At 40.1% G+C, this 21,984-nt stretch overlaps 1 protein-coding gene across 1 annotated transcript in view; it reads left to right on the plus strand.

Annotated features, from left to right (window-relative positions):
* The window catches only part of Hipk3 (homeodomain interacting protein kinase 3), an 88,210-nt gene that overhangs the window by 22,994 nt on the left and 43,232 nt on the right, over positions 1-21,984 (plus strand). Inside the window, exon 2 of the mRNA XM_026787847.1 lies at positions 5,265-6,360. Coding sequence (XP_026643648.1) covers positions 5,267-6,360 — 1,094 coding nt within the window. The 5' untranslated portion in view covers positions 5,265-5,266. The remainder of the gene's footprint in view (positions 1-5,264; positions 6,361-21,984) is intronic.

Here is a 21,984-nt window from a genome sequence, read left to right on the forward strand (position 1 = left end):
TGGTTCACCAAGTTGGGCTTTGTTGGTATCTGTTCTTTGGTCTGTCATTGATTTCTATCTGGGGTGTATAGCATTTCCCTGGGAAAAGTTTTATCACCCAACATATATTTACCTCACATGGCATCTTTTAATTACATGTTTAATTTCCTGTTCCAGCCCCTCCCCCCCTTTTGAGAGTTTCCCTGTGTAGTCTTGGCTGTCCTAGAACTACCTCTGTAGACCACACTGACCTCAAACTCAGAAGAGATCCATTCACCTGTCTCTGCTTCTTGATTGCTGAGTCTACTTATTTTTAATGTATTTGAAAGAGTTGATGGGTGATCTCTCTCTCTCTCTCTCTCTCTCTCTCTCTCTGGCTGTCCTGGACCAGGCTGGTCTTGAACTCACAAGAGATATGTCTATTTGTGCCTCCTGAGTGGAGTTGATAGGCTGTTAAGATGAAAGATGCAAGCACACTGAAGGGCAACTAGGCCCTTAGTTGAAGGCCAGCTTGGTACACATAACAAACAGCAGTAAAATAACATCAAAAGTAGAAGCAACTCTAGTGTCCATCCATGGATGGATGAATAAAATGTTATATACACACACATGAAATACCGATTAATTTTACAAAGAAAGAAAATCAGTTGCATGTTATAACATGGATGAACTTTGACATTATTCTAAGTCATAAAAAGGCAAATATGAGACCATTTATGAGGTATATTTTGAAGTCAAATTCATAGAACAGAGAATTACTGATGGTTGCTGGAGTCGCGAGTCCTACTTTCAGTCGCAAGAGAGGGCCGTGCTAGGACGGAGGTGCTGGGACGGAGGTGCTGGGACGGAGGTGCGGGGACGGAGGTGCGGGGACGGAGGTGCGGGGACGGAGGTGCGGGGACGGAGGTGTGATTATACAGCATCGGGGGATATTATCCGTGCTAGGACGGAGGTGCAATTATACAGCATCGGGGGTATTTAATGCCGCCAAATAGTAACTGAAAATGCTTAAAATTGTAAGCTTTATATAGTATATAATATCTATATAGACATAGATAAAAAACTGGTTTTCAAGAGGGAAGAGGTTTCAAAAATGAAGGTTTGGACAGGTGGAAGGAAATTGAATGAGGGGGCTCTAAGAAACTATTGACTCTTACATTTCTTTTGTTATTTAATTAGCCCTGTTACACAGAAGGCATAGTTAAGTTTGGCAGAAAATATTTCACAAATTTCTTATTAGCTAAAAGAATTGAATATGTTAGCAAAGTATTTCTGTCTTGAATCCTGCTTTTTTTTTTCTTCAGTAGACCCAGTATTATGCATAAGAAGAAACCAGGAGAGCATGTCAATGGTCAGACATGTGTCTGTGGATGTTCATGTTGCATATATTACTGGTGGGTTGTTACAGACAGTAGGGTTCAGTTAGGATTTCAAGTTTACTATAGGGTTAGAAGAGTAAAATGCATGTCCTTGTCCATTTAGTCTGCTACCACAAAATTCTGTAAAGAACGAAGATTTATTGCTCATTGTTTTGTAGGCTGCAAAGTCCCAAGATAAAGATACAAGCAGATGCGGGGTTTGTTGAAGGCTTGCTCTCTGCTCCAAAGATAGCTTCTAGCTGTGATCTCACTTGGTAAGGGGCAAAGAAGCTCCCTGAAGAAGCTCTGTTTATGAAAGGGAGCCCTCATGTCCTAATAAGCTACCAACGCCCCTTCTATTGTATTTTTGATTTAGGGTCTCCCTCTTAGACCAGGCTTTTTTTGACCTTATGTCAATCCCTCTGCCTCAGCCTACCAGATTCTTGGTGGGTAGGAAGGGTTTTAATAAACAAATTTTGAGAGACTGTAAACATTTAAAACAAAGTACCTGAAATGAGAGCTCTGGGTGTGGTTGTATACACCTACAATTCTTTTCTTGGGACTAAGACAGGAGGATTGCTGTGGGTTTTAGGCTAGCCTCAGCTACAAGCAAAAAGAATCTGAAGCAAATAAGCCTGAGAAATAAAAGTTTAATGGCTTCTCCATCAGGAGCCTTTACTATACTCCTAAGTAATAGTTTTAGGCAGCCCCCACTATCAAAGAGGTTAGTATTTCAAAACCTATTCCTTAGTCTGCTTATAAGAACAAGCGGCAAAAGACATGAATAATACAGCTCCAGAATGCAACATGGTTCCTATTACAGTGAAAAATAATAAGGCATAGTATTGTGTAAAGGCAGTGTTTTAGACTCCATGGTGGTTAGTTGTATGTACAGCAATTGGTATTAAGTGATTTTTATATTTGATTTTGGATTTATGGGTAAGAATTACATAGGTATTTTGAAAATTAGGCGTATCATAGGAGAGTTATCATTGATGCTATGATTGGGCAGCCTTACAAAAATGCATAATATATGAGTTTGATATGTCTAGAAAGATTTTTCAGTGTGGTATTGATTCATTAATTTAGCTGGGCGTTCGATCCCAGCACCAGGGAACCAGAAGCATGTGAATTTCTCTGAGTTTGTTGCCATCCTGATCGAAATTGGAAACTCCATGCCTGTCACACTGGCACCGTGAGTCTCTGCCTTAAATTGTGGTGAATTGGCACAGCTTTGGAATATAGGACAGGTGCCGGGAACATTTTAAGGAAGCAGATGAACCTCCTTAGGTTTAAATCCTAGAGTTTCAGTTACAGTATTTTCTACTTACTGAATATCAAGTCTTCATCTGACTGTGAAGTTTGTCTCTGACTTTATATGAGGAACTTAGGAATCTGGTAGGTGGAACACAAGAAACTTTTGGAAGTTTTATTTCAGTTGTGGTGTATTTACTTCTTTTTCTTTATATCGTAGTTTTGAGACCTTAAGTCAATTACTTGGTCCCTCTGAGCTTTGGTTTTCTTTCTTGTTTTAAATTTTATTATGTGGGTGCATGCATGGTGTGTGTGTGTGTGCGCGCGCATGCATGCATGCATGTGTGCATGTGTGCGTGCTCTCATGCATACCATGACTCTCTTGGGGGTCAGAAGGCAATTTTGTGGAGCTAGTTATCTCCATATAGCTCGGGTAAGTTCTGGGGATTGAGCTAAGGTTGCTAGCCTTGTGGAGCAAATGCCTTTACTCACTGGTATTTAATGATCTTAACAGCAAATTGGAAAGATATCAAGATCACTAAGCCAAATATTATAAAACATTATTAAACATTTGCATAATTATTCTCCCATAGGTAGCTCTTTCTAAAATTCTTTTAGCTTTGTTATCTTTAATATTGTGGCTATTGCATACTGTGATGTAATCCATTATTTCTGAGATAAACAATTGATAGTTATGATACGTTGAAATAGGAGGTGACACAGTTAATACAGTCCAGAGAAAATTGGGTTGAATAAAGTTAATTTTTGTGTAGCATATGTACATATGCATGTATGGGTGTGTACTCGTGACTGTGTGCATGTGTAGGTGAGAGGAGGATGTAAGTGTCTTCTTACTCCTTGACACAGGGTCTCATTAACCGCTTGGGGATTGCAGAGTCAGCTAGATTGGCTGGCCAGCAAGTCCCAGCCATTCTATCTCTCCGTTAGCTTTTTTTTTTTTTATTTTTATTTTTTTTGGTTTTTCGAGACAGGGTCTCCGTTAGCTTTTTACATGAGTGTTTGGATTGATCTCAGGTTCTCATGCTTGTGCTCAAATAAATGGTCTTACTCAATGAGTCATCTCTGTAGCCCACTAAACTATTTTGAAGTTAATAGAACCACTCAAAATTTATTGAACATGAATTTTACATTCTAGACAGTTTGATTCCGATCTAGTGTGGAAGACATATATATACTGACAGTTACAGTACAGTGAGTCTAAAGGAGAAGAGTGTGTGGCGGGTGTTCTGAATCTCTGAATGCCTAGCTCTTCTTGGAAGGTTTGTGGTACACAAGCAGGATAGTAGTGAATTATTTTGGTCAGACCCTAAAGGAGTTTGCAGTGTGCTCAGGGGTCGATACAAAGAAGGGGATAACTAAAGGGAACAAGTGGGACTTTGTGTGCACGGGAAGAACACGGATATTAAAGTTTCGTCAGATGGTAATTTTCACTTGTTTTACATGTTGTGTGATAGACTAAATGGTTGGGGTAGGTTAAATAGTTTTAATTAATGTGTTTTAAGCTGTGGTACTGAGGATTTGTTGTGTGTGTGTCTTAAGTTTGTATACATGGATTAGCAGTTGCTGGATTGTATATTACATGAATTCTCAGCTCATAAGGGAGAAAGTCAGCTGTGCCAGTAACATGTTAAATCCCCTTTTGTATCTGTGTTGTACTGGAGACAGATACTATTTACAGAGTCATTGTGCACTCCATGACTGTTAGATAAGGTCAGACCAAAGTCCATAGAAATCCAGGTAGTGTCTGGGAATTTAGGCAACATGAAAGAAACTGGATAGAAAGCCATTAAGTTGTCTTTGTAGTGTAATGAATGCTCTTTAAGATGTAGGCTATTGTATTTGGCAAGTAGAATATAGGGTCAGAGCTGTCCATGAAAAGAATGGCCCTTTAATCCTTGTGTGTGTGTGTATACTAAAGCACACATAGTCGTTTCTACCTGGTTGTAGACTGTGTTGGCCGCTTCATTGAGTGTGTGAAGTGTGAGCATGTAGAGTCCAGAGGCTGTGCAGGTGTCTCCTGCCACCTCTACCTGTTCCTTTGAGTGAGCATGTAGAGTCCAGAGGCTGTGCAGGTGTCTCCTGCCACCCTTTACCTGTTCCTTTGAGGCTAGCCCTGGAGCTCCCAGTTTTTAGCAAGACTGGATGCCGGCAAGCCCCACGTCCTCGTGTCTCTGTTCTCAATACTGGAATTATGGCCATGCATGGGACCACACCCAACTTTCCGTGGGTACGGGGCTCTGAACTCCGGTCCTCATTCTTTGCAGCAAGTGCTCCTAACCCTGAACTGCCTCCTAGCTGATGGCTCATAAGTCCTATTTTGTTGAGAGAGTATTTTGTTTTTGCCACACCTGCACCACTTGTTTAAGGGGTTGTACTATTTCTTTTGTGAGGAAATGGTTGGTGCAGTTTCTACTGTGTATGTTGGTCAGCATAGCTGTTCAGAAAGTATTTCCCCCACTAGCTGAGGTCTTGAGAACTAATGTGGAGATACCGAAGATCTCATCTCCTCCCAAGGCAAAAATCTTAATGAAATTTTAAATTACTATTATTTTAGCAATTATGAATTTGATCCTAAAAGTTTTTTTTTTTTTTACAGCTTAAAGTTGAGGAAAACCTATTTTTTTGATTAACATTTTCTTCTTCTTTCTGCAGGTATGGCCTCACAAGTCTTGGTCTACCCACCATATGTTTATCAAACTCAGTCAAGTGCCTTCTGTAGTGTGAAGAAACTCAAAGTAGAGCCAAGCAGTTGTGTTTTCCAGGAGAGAAACTATCCACAGACCTATGTGAATGGTAGAAACTTTGGAAACTCTCATCCTTCCACGAAGGGTAGTGCTTTTCAGACAAAGATACCATTTACTAGACCTCGAGGACACAGCTTTTCATTGCAGGCAGGAGCCGTTGTTGTCAAAGACACTGCCGGTGCTACAAAGGTCATAGCTCAAGCGCAGCAAGCTGGAGTAGAGACACCTCGGACCGTGGTCTGGAGAAACAGGTTACATTTCCTAGAAGGTCCCCAGCGATGTGGATTGAAGCGCAAGAGTGAGGAGTTGGATAATCACAGCGGCGCAATGCAGATTGTCGATGAGCTGTCCATACTTCCTGCAATGTTGCAAACCAACATGGGAAATCCAGTGACAGTTGTGACGACGACTACCGGATCGAAACAGAACTGTACCAGCGGAGAAGGCGATTATCAGTTAGTACAGCATGAAGTCTTATGCTCCATGAAGAACACATATGAAGTCCTTGATTTTCTTGGTCGTGGCACTTTTGGCCAGGTTGTTAAATGCTGGAAGAGAGGGACAAATGAAATTGTAGCAATCAAAATTTTGAAGAACCACCCTTCTTACGCACGCCAAGGGCAGATAGAAGTGAGCATATTAGCAAGACTCAGTACTGAGAACGCTGATGAGTACAACTTCGTGCGGGCCTACGAGTGCTTCCAGCACCGCAGCCATACCTGCCTGGTCTTTGAGATGCTGGAACAAAACCTGTACGACTTTCTGAAGCAGAATAAATTCAGTCCCCTACCCCTGAAGGTGATCCGACCTGTTCTTCAGCAAGTTGCTACTGCACTGAAGAAGTTAAAAAGTCTTGGTTTAATTCATGCTGACCTCAAACCAGAGAATATTATGTTGGTGGATCCTGTTCGACAGCCATACAGGGTTAAAGTGATAGACTTTGGGTCGGCCAGCCATGTATCAAAGACTGTTTGTTCAACGTATCTACAATCTCGGTACTACAGGTAGGCAACAACTGCTTTTTAACTGTTTAACAATTGCTGAGTTTCTGCTAAGTGACATTTGATAGGAGTATGTGATGAGAGACTGCTTTGGTTAAATAAGGAAATCAGTAAGGTCTATTTAGGTTTGAAGTTTTAAAAAGATGTGAAAAACCCAGGTATAAAATTGCTTCAGGGATAATAGAAATCTACTAGTTCCATGCTATAGACATCTGGTTATTGTTTTATTATTAATAGAAGATAGGAAAGAATGCCATACAAATAAGATTATAATTGCAAGTCTTTAAATGTTTAAAAATGTTGTTTGAAAGTAGTTTCGTAGTTTTTGTATATTCTTGGAGCATTCCAGTGATTGAGAAAGATGATTTCTTTACATTTTTAGTTGTGTGTGCACATGCTGTGGTGCATATGTAAAGTCTAAGGACAACTGTGGGACTCTGGTCTTCTCTGTCTACCATGTGGGTTCCTGAGATTGAACCCAGGTCATCAGACTTGGTGACAAATGCCTTTGCCTGCTGAGCCATCGCTAGTCCTGGAGAAGTAATTTAATAAAGACATTATAGAAATTAGGAGGTCAGGCCATTTTTCTGACTAATGATTAAGATTCACATGTATTTACATAGCTGCCATGAGTTTTTTCTATGTCTGTGCTATGAGTAATGTTGCCTTAGTGTTAGTGCTGTTTGTGGGAGAAACTGAAGACAAAAATAATTTCCATGCAGCTATTGACAGAGATCTACAATGTCAAGATTAGTGTAATGCTAGCCTGAAGTACTGTAGTCTCAGAGGCTAGCTCATGCTGAATAAGGTTCAAAACAGCAAAAGTTTCATTGTGAATATGAAAATGCCTTTGAATTCATCATTTGAGTTCCCAGTTCATAAACTGGGGAGTAAGTTACTTACATTTCAGCATGAATGCTGAGATATTTCTTTGTCCTCTATAACGCCATGATTGCTGACACAGTGGGAGCAAACACAGGGGCGGTACTGGCAGCAGGGGTGGTCGTTCGTCAGTTACTGAATAGATGGAAATGCAGTTTATGGCCAGAGGTTGCTATGTCATGTGGGTTATAAACTTTGACCCAACAAGGGGATAGTTGTTTTTGGTATCTCATCTGCCTTTGTACTACTTCTGATTTTCCTGATTAGTCTTCTGTAATACCTTGCACAAATAAGAAGAAGTAAGCTGGTCATCTACAAATATCAACTCTGTATGCCTTGTTATTAGTAAGTTATCAGAAGGGATGCCATGATCATGTAATTTAGTTATAATTAAATGTACTGATATAAGTATTAGGAATTAGAAATGTAGTCTGATTGATCCTTAGTATATTTTAGATGGCATTATTTCTAGTATTATAGTTCAGAATACCACTCTTAAAACTGTTTAGATGTTAGATTTGGAGGTACATATTTTTAATCCAGTAATGGGGAGGCAGAGGCAGGAGGGTCTCTCTGAGCTGGAGACCAGCCTGGGCTACACAGTGAGACTGTCTCAGAACACACACACACACACACACACACACACACACACACACACACACTAAAAACACTTTTTCAGTAACCAATGGGGAATTTGCTGTTGCAGCAGGGTGGCAGACCTTACTTATTTTCACATAATTAGATTTACTTGATCCTCTGTCCTCCTAAACCCTCTTTTCTTTTTCCTAGTTTATTGAAATGTAAGATTCAATTTTAGCTGATTTTTTTCCCCCCAGGAAAAATGATTTTAAAATCTTACTCAATTGCATGAAAAGAATCGTGCCTCTTCCTCCTCGTATCCTTTGTACGTCATAGACTGTGCGTCCGAGCTTTGCCTGGCCAGCTAGTGTATGATATAAACTCAGTTCCAGCTGCCTGGGCCCTATTATTATTAGTTCACTTGTTAGAAATGACTTCATTCTGTTTGGGTCCTGCGTTATTTCCATGTCAGACTCTGTGCTGTGTGATGTCTAGCCTCCTTTTCATGACTGAAGTGTTTAGGAGGAGAACATACAACAGCAGAAACATTAGCCCATTTTTTTTATACTTGAGGATTTCTGTTGGTTTATTAAAAGTTTCAAAAGAGTAAAGAGACTCATTTGAAAATCAATCTAAAAATGCTAAATGTTTTATGATCCTGTTTTCTAGCATTAGGCCTTTCCATAAATATTAGCCTGTGTGTTAAGAATGGAATAAAATTATGAATAATAGCTAAGTATAATTTCCATTCTGTTTATTTATAAATTTTGGGTTATTTACCTGGCTTCCAGAAGTTGCACAGAACTAAGATTAGTCACAGGTTCTGTGTTTAGAATTTAAAAAAATACGAAATTTGTATTCACTAAACAAAAGCTGACGCCTATGTTTTGGATGATTCTGCATTGATAAAAAACTGAAAATGAACTTGGTGACAGTTAGATTTAAGAGGTAGAATAATTAGTAAATATTATAATAATGATTAGTAGATAGATTAGCATAAATATAATATAGTTCTTAATTAGGTACTGTCCTAATGTCTGGCATATTTTTGCATGAAAATGGCAGCTAGCTATTACTTTATTTCAAAAGTTGCACATCATTTGATCCCTGCTGTTTCTGTCTTAGCTTATGACAAGGTCACTTAGATACTGTGTGATTAACAAATGGAAGCATAATGAGTATTTTAAGGTAGGGACACTATAGGTGCATCCTAGTTTCTAAGGTAAATGATTACATCTAGACACAGATTCATGTGGTACCCGTTTGAACTGTGCAACACGAATGTAGTAGGGATATCTTAAAATAGACAGGCGTAGTGACCAGAGGTTGTTGACTACTATAGATGGTGAGGCTGTCTAGCTCCTGCAGTGATGGAAGCCAGAAGTACATGCTAAGGGCATTGATTTGCTCAAGGTCAGCATGTTCTAAATTCAGCTGCCTGAGCGTGGTTTCTGTCAAGAACACGTAGGGCTTTTGAATGTGGAAAGGTTTAGCAGCAGAAGGTGCTGTATTTATGAGGTGTGGTGGCAATATTCAGGTCATGAAGTTCTTTTTTTTCTTTTTTCCCTTTTTTAAATATAGAATTTTAGCCTGTGGGTCTCAGCTATTTCAGAGCAGAGACAGGAAAGTGGGCTATAAAGTAACCTGCTTAACAGGTTATATGCTATTATATATATGTATATATAACATATATATATATATATTATATACACATATATTTTTACTGTATTACTAATTGGTGGTAGAAGTAAAGCCTGCTTTGTAGGAATGAGGGTATAACTCAGTGAGGCCTCTGACCTTGTTGTGGTTCTATCCCCAACTTGGGGTAGGTTGGGAGGCTTGTTGTTATTCTTGACATAGTACAGAAAGATAGAATGATGAAAATTAGATATCAGTTCTTCTTTAGGGCATATCTACATCTCATTTCTTCTTGGACCAAGAAGTATCAAAGGTAAAATTCCTATATCAAAATTAAGTCATATACAAAGAACCATAATGATTGATACTTTATTATATAGGTTACCTTATTTAGTATCTATCTGTCTGTCTGTCTGTCTGTCTGTCTACAGGCCTGGGTATTCTCTATGTAGACTAGGCTGGCCTTATAAGCTTATGACTGTCCTCTGCCTCCTGAGAGCTGAGTGCATGCCCCCAAGCCTGGCTTGGGTTACTTTAGAGTAGCTACTGCTATACTGTCTCATTGTTGTTTTCAAAGCAATTTTAACTCTGCTTTGTTTCTCCCCTCTCTCTGTCTCTCTCTGGAATATTGGAGAGTGGGAGGATAAAGTCTTCCTATATAAGCCTAGGATGGCTGGGACCTTAATCTGTAGCCCAGACTGGCCTTGAGCTTAAATCATTTAAAGCATACAACTCTAGCACTTTGATTATAGTCATAACCCTACACTGGTGAATCAATCCTCCAAAGAACACTCCCTCAGCCATTTTCTCCAACCTTCTCATCTCCCTGCCCCATCGACCTCCAATCAAGTTTCATCATGTTGTAGCGTGGATGAGTAGCAAGTATCAGCAGTTTATTTCTTTTTATTGAGTTTTAGAGATACAACATCATATGTTTGTGATCATGAATGGTTGGAAATCTAAAAAGATATGTTACCAGTGAAAATAATATAGGAATAGAAATTGTAACATTGTCAATGATTAGGACTATTTCCCAAAATACCTAGTGCCTGTAGAGTGGGATGCCTTGTGCAGCGTGCGTTGGACTAGCACAAAAACAACCCCAGCCTGAATTGTAAAAAACAAGAGCTTAATAGAAAGGGTGGTTTCTTTCTTTTATATTTTTTCAATTTTTTTAGTTTGAAATAGTTTTAGACATATAAAATACTACCATTTTACCTCCTTAGTTTTCCCACACATTTTTCTGTACACAGACACACACACATGCACGCTCACATGTGTGCACACACACAGAGTTTCAGATAACAAAGCCCCTTTACCTCTAAATAGTTCTGTGTATATTTCCTAGATACAAGAACATTTTTGGGTCAGCAGGATGGTTCAGTGGGTACTTGAACCTGGCTTGGGTTACTGAGCCCATCTAAAAGCTGAAGAAGACTCCTGAAAGTTGTCGTTTGTCCTGAATGCTGGGATTAAAGGCATAGATAACCACTGTCTGCTCAATTTCTTTATTTGAGAATGGTTATTTAGCAAAAAGATCTGTATGCTAATGTAACTGTACTTATTGATATGCGAGTATCAGTGCTTTCTCATGCCCTTTTCATGGTAAAACTAGAAAATATGTGGTGTGTGTTTATGCTCTACATTTCTACAGGTCTGTATAATAAAGACATGGATACATGCTGGTACATCTGGTTCTGGCACGTTGAGTTTCTCTCTCTCTCTCTCTCTCTCTCTCTCTCTCTCTCTCTCTCTCACACACACACACACACACACACACACACATACACACACACACACACACACAGTCTCCTTATGTAACCCTGTACACTAGGCTGGTCTTAAATGCACAGAGATCTGCCTGTCTCTGCCTCTAGAATGCTGGGATTAAAGGCATGCACTACTATACCCAGCTGTGGTTGCTATTTTAAAGCATTATTGTTATAATCCGAATATATAAAGTTTTTATCACAGCTTTCCTACCCAGCTACTGGGAGCTATCTTAATCTTGAGCAGTCTTATATAGCCCAGGCTGATTTTTACCTTACTGTGTAACTGAAGCTTGAACTCTTGATTCACCTACCTCCATCTCTTGAGTACTGAGATTGGAGTCATGCTCATTTCCTATGCTCAGCAAATTTTAGACCTTCTGAATGATAATATATGTTTTGAAGTTGGGGGCAGTGCTTAGTAGGTGAGGATTGTGTTGATGTAGTAGCCTAGGCATCTTTTTGTACCTTTACCATCTTGTTGGCCTTGGATGTGATAGTTCTAAAAAACTACAGTTTGGAATTATTTTTAATTACTTAATCCTTTTCTATATATGTTCTGCCTTGGACACACTTGGTCAGTATTGTTCCTTTGTGTTAGGAAAACAGGAAGACTACATTTGTAAACTCTCTTGCCCTCTTGAACTGACACTTTAAATTTTTATTTAGTTCCTTCATTCATTCATTTATTTATTTTTGTTTCCCCGTGTATTCCTGGCTGTTCTGGAACTCCTATCTGTAGACCAGGCTGGCCTTGAATTCAGAGATCCGCCAGCCTCTGCATCCAGAGTGCTGGGATTAAAGGCATGGATCACCTGGCACACAGCTTTGTTTTTTTAAACAGAGCTTATGGGGATTTCTCTTTTAGATTTTTATTTATTTTACTTTACATGTATGGGCAGTTTGCCTGCACACATATGTGTGTACTACGTGTGTCTGTTGGATGACCTGGAACTGGTGTTGTGTGCTACCATGTAGGTGATGGGAATTGAACTGATGTTCTTTGCCAGAACAAGTGCTCTTAACCACTGAGCCATCTCTCCAGCCCTTTTGTGCTAACATTTTAATATTAGTATTCACTTTTTAAAATATAATTATTTTTTGTTATTACTTGTTCTTGCTATGTAGCCAAGGCTGGCCTTGAACTCTCAGTAATTCTTCTGCCTCAGCACCCTAGTACTATGATTACAAACATGTTTTGCCATGCTCCATACAAAAGTTATGATTGATTTCTATTATTATTTATTACATTCACTTTTTTGTTGGCGGTCGGGTTGTGGCACAGTGTGAGTGGAGGTCAGGAGGTAACTTAGAGGGTTGGTTCTTCTTCCCGTGTGGGTCTTAGGGACTGTAAGCCTTGGTGCCAGGTGCCTTTACCCACCGAGCCATCTCAGGAGCCCAAAAAAGATTTTTATTCTGAAAAATATTTCTCTCTTTTTTTTTTTTTGACAAATACGTATTTGCCATCCAACCCTCTTCAAGCATATAGTTCACAGTATTCAGTATGTTCATATTGTTCGCTAGAGAATTTCATCTTACGCATCCCAAATGTGTTCTTTAAACAAGACCCTATAACCCCTGTTCCCATTACCACTGTTCTCATTCTGACCTGGACTCCTGGAAAGCTCATCTCTGCAGCCGCTGTGAGTAGTGTCGCTAGGACTGCGGTGGTGCAGCTGTCTCTCAAGATTCCCCTTCAGTTGCTCCGTTCATGCTGTGATTCTATTTTAGTTTTTTTTTTGAGATAGGCTTTCTCTGGGTATCTCTGGCTGTCCTGGAACCTGTCTGTAGACCAGGTTGGCCTCTGTCTCCCTGAGTGCTGGGATTGAAGGTGCGCCACAACTGCCCAGCTTTATTTTAAATTTTTAAAAAATGATTTATTTATATTTATTTAATGAGCATTGGTGTTTCTCCCACATCTATGTCTGTGTGAGGGTGTCGAATACCCAGGAACTGGAGTTATAGACAGTTGTGAGGTGCCTTGTGGGTGCTAGGATTGAACCGCGGTCCTCTGGAAGAGCAGCAGGTGCTCTTAACTGCTGGGCCATCTCTCCAGCCCTTTGTTTTGTAGTTTTTGAGGGTCCCCCATGTTGTTTCCATAACATTTTAGAATTTTAATCTGTACTGTATCAGGAATTCAGCTTTTCCTCATCCTTACTGATTCTTGTGAGTTTTTTTTAATCTTTTAAAAAAGTCTTATTATTTTCTGTGTTGGGTATTTTTGCTTGCAAGCATATCTGTGCATCTGGCGCATGCCTGCTGCTAAGGAGGCCAAAAGAGGATTGGATTCTTGGAACTGTAGTTAGAGGTGTTTGTGAGCGTGGGTAGGGAATTGAACCTGTGTCCTCTGGAAGAGTAAGCAGTGCTCTTGTCTGCTGAGCCATCTCTCCAGACTCTTGTCTTCTGTCTGATGCCTGGGAAGTGCTCTCTCTCTTTTACTAGGGTTGGACTCAAATTTTTCTGATGCTGGACATCTTTGTTAGCTTGTGGGCTCTTTGTTTCCAGGCTTCTTTCATTGTTCAAATTCTCTAATCAGCAGACATTGAACACATTTTGAGTTCATAAAAGACAAATATTTTTGCTCACAATATGAATACTAGCAAATGGATGGAACTAGAAAACAATTATCCTGAGAGAGGTAACCCAGACCGAGGAAGATAAACATTAGGAATGTACTCACTCATAAGTGGATATTAGCTGTAAAATAAATGACAGCTATGGTTAAAAAAAAACTGGAACCAGCACTTGGGAGGCAGAGGTAGGTGGACCTCTGTGACTTGGAGGCCAGCCTGGTCTACAGATGAAGCTCTAGGACAGCCAGGGCTATACAGACTAACCCTGTCTCAAAAAATCAAAAACAAAAAAGAATACTGACCAGTGAACAGATTCAGTGTGTATATATTTATTTTTCTTAAAATATTGAATTGTTAGAACCTGGTACATTATTTTTACCTTGCTTAGAGCACTGTTCTTGGGGTCTGTGCTGTGGAAAATATTTTAGACAGTATCTATTTTGGTATTGTATGTAACGGACTAAACGCCATCGAAAGAAGAATGAATTGGCCATGTCCTAAATGCTGTTCATTTGAAAAGAGCATTGTGATTAATGTTGCAGTTAGTGTTTGCTATTTCCAGAGATGAGACAAAAATGATAACCTTCCCATGTAATCTTGCCCCCTCATTGTTGTTTTATAATTCACACTGAACTCCTGTATGATGATTCCTGAATTACTTTTATATAATGGTAGTCTTGTGCATAAAAAAGGCTATCAGTGACCAGATGTAAAATGAATAAATAATGATAGAATTGGTGCAGAACAAGGACAGTGGAACTCTGAATTTTAATTTCTGTCATCGACTGATGTACTTTATGAATGAGGAAGCTACTTAATATAGCTTCTACATAGACAGGTAAAGGAACTGCTACTGCCCTTGTGTCGTATAGGTGTGTATTAGCTTAATGTTAGCTTCTACATAGACAGGTAAAGGAACTGCTACTGCCCTTGTGTCGTATAGGTGTGTATTAGTGTACACGCACAGTAGTACTACTGTCTAGAATATGACAAAATCAGTTTTTAAAGCTTCATCACAGTTGAGTTTAGTTCTGTACATGGTAGCTATAAATAAATAATAAATGTAATGCCATGTAAGCTAGACTGATTAGTCACGTCCTCTCAGGCTTGGAAGGCTGTATGCTAAACCTGTTAGTACCTATTATAGTTACTCATAGGTTAAAGACTTATGATGGCCTTTTATTCTATTCAGTAGAAGCTTTTGATTTGAAAGGCTGTCAGTATTTTCCCTTGGACTGTCTAGCTCTGCTGCAAAGGTCCATAGCCTCCTGATGTATATTGGCAGTGGACTGTAGTGAGGACATGGGTTAGATGTCAGCTTCTGTACACATGAGCACAGATGCCTATTTATTTCTGTGTCTTCAGCATCTTCCTCTGGCTGGAATTTAGTGCCCTGACTGTTATTAACAACAAGTGTGTTACTGTGGAAGAGTGCCCGTTATGTGCTGGTGAATAATTCAGGTATCAGCTGTGAGGTGAGATTCTGTTACTTAGGAAACAGACTCCAGTATGTGCTGAGCTTTGACATTAAATAGAAAAAAATGTTGCTTTTGTGAGAAAGCGCAGCACTATAAAAATTGTATTTATTTATCTGAAGTTAAAATCATTTCACTTAATATTTTTAAATTATGAAAGTTTTTGCTTGCTGGGTTTTTTTTTGTTTGTTTGTTTGTTGTTTTGTTTTGCTTTTTGAGACAGGGTTTCTTTGAGTAGCCCTGGCTGTCCAGGAACTCACTTGGTAGAGCAACCTGGCCTTGAACTCTGAAAGTTTTTAAAAAGGATTTTATTTTTATTTTACTTTTCTTCTGTATCTGTGTTGGAGTATGTACATGTGAATGCAGGTGCTTGCATAGGCCAGAGGTGCCAGAGGTGCCAGAGGTGTCAGAGGTGGGAACTAGTGTTGAGGTAGCTGTGAGCTAGCTAGCTAGTGTGGGAGTCGGGGACTGAACTCAGGTCCTCTGCAAGAGCAGGAGGCGCTCTGCGCTGCTAAGCCATCTCTAGCCACATGCTAGTTTTTAAACGCTAGTAAGAATGTAGCAAATAGGAACATTTTTATCCCTTTACCTTGTGATTTTATTTTATAATTTTATAGAACATGTTTACCCTTTATTTAAAACAATCCTATTACACGGATATAATCTTCAGATAATGTCAGACGGATCCTGTGACCCTGCATTCTTACAAGGATACTTTCACATTCTAATGGGGAAGATTGTTAGTACAGTGCATATGTACATTTTGCTCCTTCCTAAATATTAAGCTGTTCAGTGAGTTTAATTATAACATGAAAATGGCATTTTAGGATTAGGATTAGGATTAGTTTACTTAGTTCGTAAGGTGCTTGCCTCGCATGCAGGAGGCCTTGAGTTTGTCTCCAGCATTGTATGTATTGGGTGTAATTGGCTTCTGTAATCTTAGCAGCCAGGAGGTAGAGGCAGGAGGACCAGAAATTCCACATCATCCAGCTGCATACTGAGCTCTAGGATGCACCAGAACCCTTACCTCCTTCTCTTCTCTTCTTGCCTAGAAGTCTTTTTTAGAAAGGAGGTAACTTCTAATTTTCATAAGAGTGGGTTCAGTAGACAGACTCTACTGAATTTTTGAAATGTTTTAGTCACTTTTGCAGCATTAAAAATGTAGATCCGAGTTCTGTGTCATGTATCATTATATTAGTAGGTACTTTTTGAAATGCAGGGAACACGTGTATAAAATGAAATAATGAAATTTACTGACTGCTTTGTCCTCATCACTGTGCTAGAGTCTCCACAGTTCCCCTGGCCTTAGCTATAAAAATAGTAATAATGTCTGCATTTTATGACTAGGAAGTTGAGATTCAGATGTGTTGAACAACAGTCTGACTCAAGCCTCCAAACGACAGAGCTGCGGTTTGAGCTCAGTGTTCCTTCTCGTGTCCCACCCCCCTTCAGGGAGCGCGCCTTTCTTCCTGCAGCTCCTCTACTGGAGGGTATGGATTTGACCAAACACAGTGGCCTCCTCTTCGGCTCTCTAAGCCCCTCTGACGGCTCAGCTGCTGTTGACTGTTGGGTCTTCCTGAGACTTTGTACTTCCTGATGTCGTGCCTTTAGGTTTGTCTTTTCACTTCTCTGACAGGCTTTCTTGTTCCTTCTCTCCCCTCTTCTATGACTTCATGACGATCTTGTCTTCCCTAGGACTTTTTTAAAAACAATACTTTATATTTGAGATTATAATTACATCATTCTCTCTTTCCTCCCTTCAAACCCTCCCACATATCCTTCCTTGTTCTTTTAAATTCATGGCCTCCTTTTCACTGATTGTTGTTACTTGCATATATATGTGTTTATATACATATATATTTCTGAATATAACCTGCTTTGTCTATGTAATGTTTTTTTGTATGTATGTTTTCAAGGCTAACCCTTTGGTATAGGATAACCATTGCTGTGTTCTTCCCTGGGAAGACTGCTCTCAGCATTCTTAGTTGTTTGTAGTTCTTTTTGTGTACGGTCCTGACCTTTTCATCTCCCCCCCCCCCACCACTTTGGCATGTCTGTTGTTGTCCTTGTGCAGCTTCATGTTAATAATAGCTTCTGATGTCACTTAGAAGACGCAGTCTCACACACAGCAAACTCTCTGGTTCTCTGGCTCTCAAAATCTTTCCATCTCTCCTTCGGCAATGTTCCCTGAGCTTTAGGTTTGGGAGTTGCTTGTAGACGTGTCAGTTGGGACTGGGCTCCGCAACCCAGCCTTTTGTTTGGTTGTGACTTTCTGTAATGGTCTCTGTTGCAAAGAGAAGTTTCCATGATGAGGTGTGAGGATTACACTTACCTGTGGACATAAGGACAAATATTTAGAAAGCAGTTAGGGATTATGCTGACTTAGTACAGTGGTGGTTGTAGGTTCTCCTCAAAGGTCTATACCTCCACTAGGCCTGGGTCATTAACTAGGTTTTTAGTAGGTTTTTAGTACCAGGTATGACTGTTCCTCTTTTAAATCTGATTAGAGCTGTTGGTTACTTCTAAACGTGTGCAAGCCACTTCTTCACCTTTAGGGTTGTTGTGCCGTGATGTCACTGTGTGAATTATGGGTGCCATAGCCATGTAGGACTGACTGTTGGTTGCTTTCCTCCTTTGGAAGATCCATGTCTTTAAGTGGGAGACTCTTTTCTAACCGTGTCTCCCCTTCTGACTGTTGTTGAATAATCTTAGAAAGGTGTCGCCATCCTCAGGTACAATCAGTGTTAGCATCTTTTCGTCCTCCCGTATCACAGGTCAGCACTAAGGAACCATTTTCTGGGTTATTCGGTGTTAAAAGCAGCTCTTAGTGTCACTTTCCCCTACTGTGTTTGTAATCATCAAGTGAGCAGATCCTATTAATTTAACTTGATATATTCCCACGTGTTATTTTGCCACCTTTTTCTATGTCTTGTTCTGGTCTGGACCTCTGTACTGTAATTTTTTTTTCTTTAAATTTTTTTGGATTTATTTTTATGTGTGTCTTAGGGTTTCTTTTTTTTAAATTTATTTTTGTTTTATGATCATTGGTGTTTTGCCTCCATGTATGTCTGAGGATGTCAGAAGCCTTGGAACTGGCATTACCGACAGGTGTGAGCTGCCACATGAGTGCTGGGAATTGAACCCAAGTCTTCTGGAAGATCAGTGGTCCCCCCCCCCCCCAACCACTTAGCTATTTCTCCAGCCCCGTAAAAATTCCATTTTCTCATGTAGTATTTATTTCTTGTTTTCCTAATAAGTTTCCCCTTCCATTTTTATAAGGCATATTGCCTCGTTTGTAGCTCCAGTAACTTCTCTAGCCCCGTTTTCCCATGGTAGGGACTAGACCTAAGACTTTGCATGTGCTAAGCAAGTACATAGAGCTATGTCCCCAGGTTCCTTAGTAGTGTTTCTGTTGTGATAAAGCTCCATGACCAAAGGCAACTTGGGAAGGTTTTTTGTTTTTGTTTTTGTTTTTGTTTTGTTTTCCTGCAGGTAGGGTTTCTTTGTGTAGCCCTGGCTGACTTGGAACTTGCTCTGGTCTCAATCTCACAGAGATCTGCCTGCTTCTGCCTCCCGAGTGGTGGGATTAAAGGTGTGTGCCACCACCGCCCTGCACCTTGTTTCGTTTTATAGTTTCACTGAGGGAAGTCAAGGCAGGAACCTGGAGGCAGGAGTTGATGGTGAGGGTAGGAGGAGAGTTGCTTACTGGCTTGTCCTTCACGGCTTGCTCACAGAGGCTAGAAGCAGGTATGCGTCTCCTGGAGCAGGGTTATAGGTGGTTGTGAACCTACCTGAGAGCATGCTGAGAACTGAACTTAGGTGCCCTGGAGGACCAAGAAGGGTTCTTAATCGCTGAGCCATCTCTTTAGGCCCTCTCCAGACAGTAGTGTACAAAAGTTTTTGTTTTAATAAAGTTTAGTTTTCTATTTTTTCTTTTCTTGTCCATGCTTGTGTCTTAAAATTTAAGAAACATGTCAAATTTAAGGTTATAAAGGTGTATAACTCTATTCTAATAATGCATTAAAACTATATTCTCATAATTTATTGTCTTAGTTCATCTCTCTTTTCAGACAGGGGCAGAATTTAAGTCATGAAACAGAACAGAAACGTAGGATTGATGGGGCTAAGGACAGGAAATTATGTTACTGTATTAATCCACATGCTTATGGTTCTGGGTTTACTGTGTTACCTGCAGCAAGTTACTGACCTTTCTGAGCCTCAGTTTACTCATCTTGAAAATGTTAATAGCTACTTTGTGAAATTAATTTAAATCAATTTGTGAAAATTAATTCAAAATACAGATAAAGCTCTTAGTGTGTTGGAACACTGCATGCATGTCATAAGCAGGAGCCACGTAGAAGAGTGGAGGCTATATGAAAATAGTATCTAGTGGCGACGGTACAGTGTCAGGGTCTCCCATGCTTGGTGGCTTACTGCTGCTGTTTTTCAGAGCCATGTCAGTCAGCATAATGCAGGTGAGTTTGCGTGAACTCAGTCAGAACTGTCTCAGTGAGAGTGAGTGCGGCTGTGCAACATCCGTCCTGGAATAATGCATCCACTAATTTTTTCATTTCTATATTTGTGTATTTTTATTTTTTTCAAGACAGGGTTTCTCTGTGTATCCCTGACTGTTCTGGAACTCTCTTTGTACACCAGCTGGCCTTGTACTCAGTGATTCACCTGCCTCTCTGCCTCTCGAGTTTGAGATTAAAGGTGTGCGCTACCACCATGGCCCAGCTTTCCTGATTTATTTTTATGTAGGGAATTTTTCTTGCATATGTGTCTACACACCATGTGCATACAGTGCCTTTGGAGGCCAGAAGAAGGGGAGAGGATGTAGAATCCTCTGAAACTGGAGTTGCAGACAGTTGTTTGCTGCAGTGTGGGTGCTGGGAATGAAACCTAGGTCCTTTGCAAGAATAGCAAGTACTCTTAACCATAGAGCCTTCTCCAGTGCTACTTAACCTCCCCCCCACCCCACCCCAGGATTTCTTTGTGTAGCCCTGGCTGTTCTTGAACTAGTTCTGTAGGTTAGAGGAGGCACATCTGCCTGCCTCTGCCTCCTGACTGCTGGGGTTAAAGGCATGCACCACCACTGCCTGGCTGTTAAGTTTTATAATGTGAACACACCCATATAACCACTACATATGTCATGCTTATTAACAAACTTCATATTCTACTTTATGAAGTAACTATTATCTGTGTTTCTATATTCTTGGTATTCTTATTATAGTTGGTTAATGTGTGTGTATTTGCTTATTACTAGGTTTTTTTTTGTTTTTCTTTTTGTTTTGTTTTGTTTTTTGAGACAGGCTCTCACTAGGTAGCTTAGTTTGGCCTAGAACTTCTTATGTAGACCTAGTTGGCCTTGGTATCAGAGATCAGCTTGCCTCTGTTTTTAGAGTGCTGGAATTAAAGGGGAAGGCCATCATGCCTTGCTTTATTATTAGTGTTTTCTAAGACAGGGTCTTGGGTAGTCCAGATTGGCCCTAAACTAACTATATAGCCTAGAATGACCTTGAATTCCCATCCTCTGGCTACTACCTCTCAAGTGCTGGGATTACAGGTCTGTGCTACTATGATTAACTCAGAAATTGTTTAAATTTTTTTTTCTTAATTTGTAGTGCTGGGAATTGTTGACCCCTAGAGCCTTTTGAGTGCTCCGCAAATACTCTACCATTGAGCTGTATTCCCATTTCTGTAGTTTAGAAATATATTCCCAATATAAGACCTGTGGCAAGGTGCAGTCTGTGCCTGATACAGTTTTATTCTGTGTGTGCATGGTTGTGTGTGAGTACAGATAGGGGTCTGTTTGCTGCTGAGCATGAGAGGTAGAATATTTCATAGACAGTTGAAGCTCTATCTTTAGTATTGGTATCTCATGTGGGCTTCTGTCTTTTGCTAGGTCTTTCTCACCTTTTCTGGTTCTTGCCATGTGATATCTTTGTAACCTTGAAAATAAATCTGTGATTTACCTTGTCTTATTAAGAGCACACAATGAGGTCATTTTATTACTACACTAATAAATTAGTTAAGTGTGAGGGGGCATATTAGTGCCATGGGAACTCATTGAATGACTTGAAGGAGTAGCTTTCTGCTATGAGCTCAGTTCATCAGGCTTGGCAGCAAGCACCTTTTCCTGCTAAGCTATCTTGTTATTTTTTGTTTGTTTATTTTGCTTTTTGAGGGTTTCTCTGTGCAGTCCTGGCTATCCTGGAACTCTGGCTATCCTGGAACTCGCTGTGTAGACCAGGTTGACCTTGAACTCAGAGATTCACCTGCCTTTGCTTCCCTGTGGCTGGGATTAAAGGTGTAGGTCACTATGCCTAGAACACTTGAATTTTTTAATTTTTATTTATTTATTTATTAAAGATTTCTGTCTCTTCCCCGCCACCGCCTCCCATTTCCCTCCCCCTCCTCCAGTTAAGTCCCCCCCCCTCAGCCCGAAGAGCAATCAGGGTTCCCTGCCCTGTGGGAAGTCCAAGGAACTCCCACCTCCATCCAGGTTTAGTAAGATGAGCATCCAAACTGCCTAGGCTCCCACAAAGCCAGTACATGCAGAAGGATCAAAAACCTATTGCCATTGTTCTTGAGTTCTCAGTAGTCCTCATTGTCCGCTATGTTCAGCAAGTCCAGTTTTATCCCATGCTTTTTCAGACCAGGCCAGCTGGCCTTGGTGAGTTCCCGATAGAACATCCCCATTGTCTCAGT

The sequence above is a fragment of the Microtus ochrogaster genome, assembly GCF_000317375.1.
Source record: "Microtus ochrogaster isolate Prairie Vole_2 chromosome 14 unlocalized genomic scaffold, MicOch1.0 chr14_random_1, whole genome shotgun sequence".
In the NCBI taxonomy this organism is placed as follows: domain Eukaryota; kingdom Metazoa; phylum Chordata; class Mammalia; order Rodentia; family Cricetidae; genus Microtus; species Microtus ochrogaster.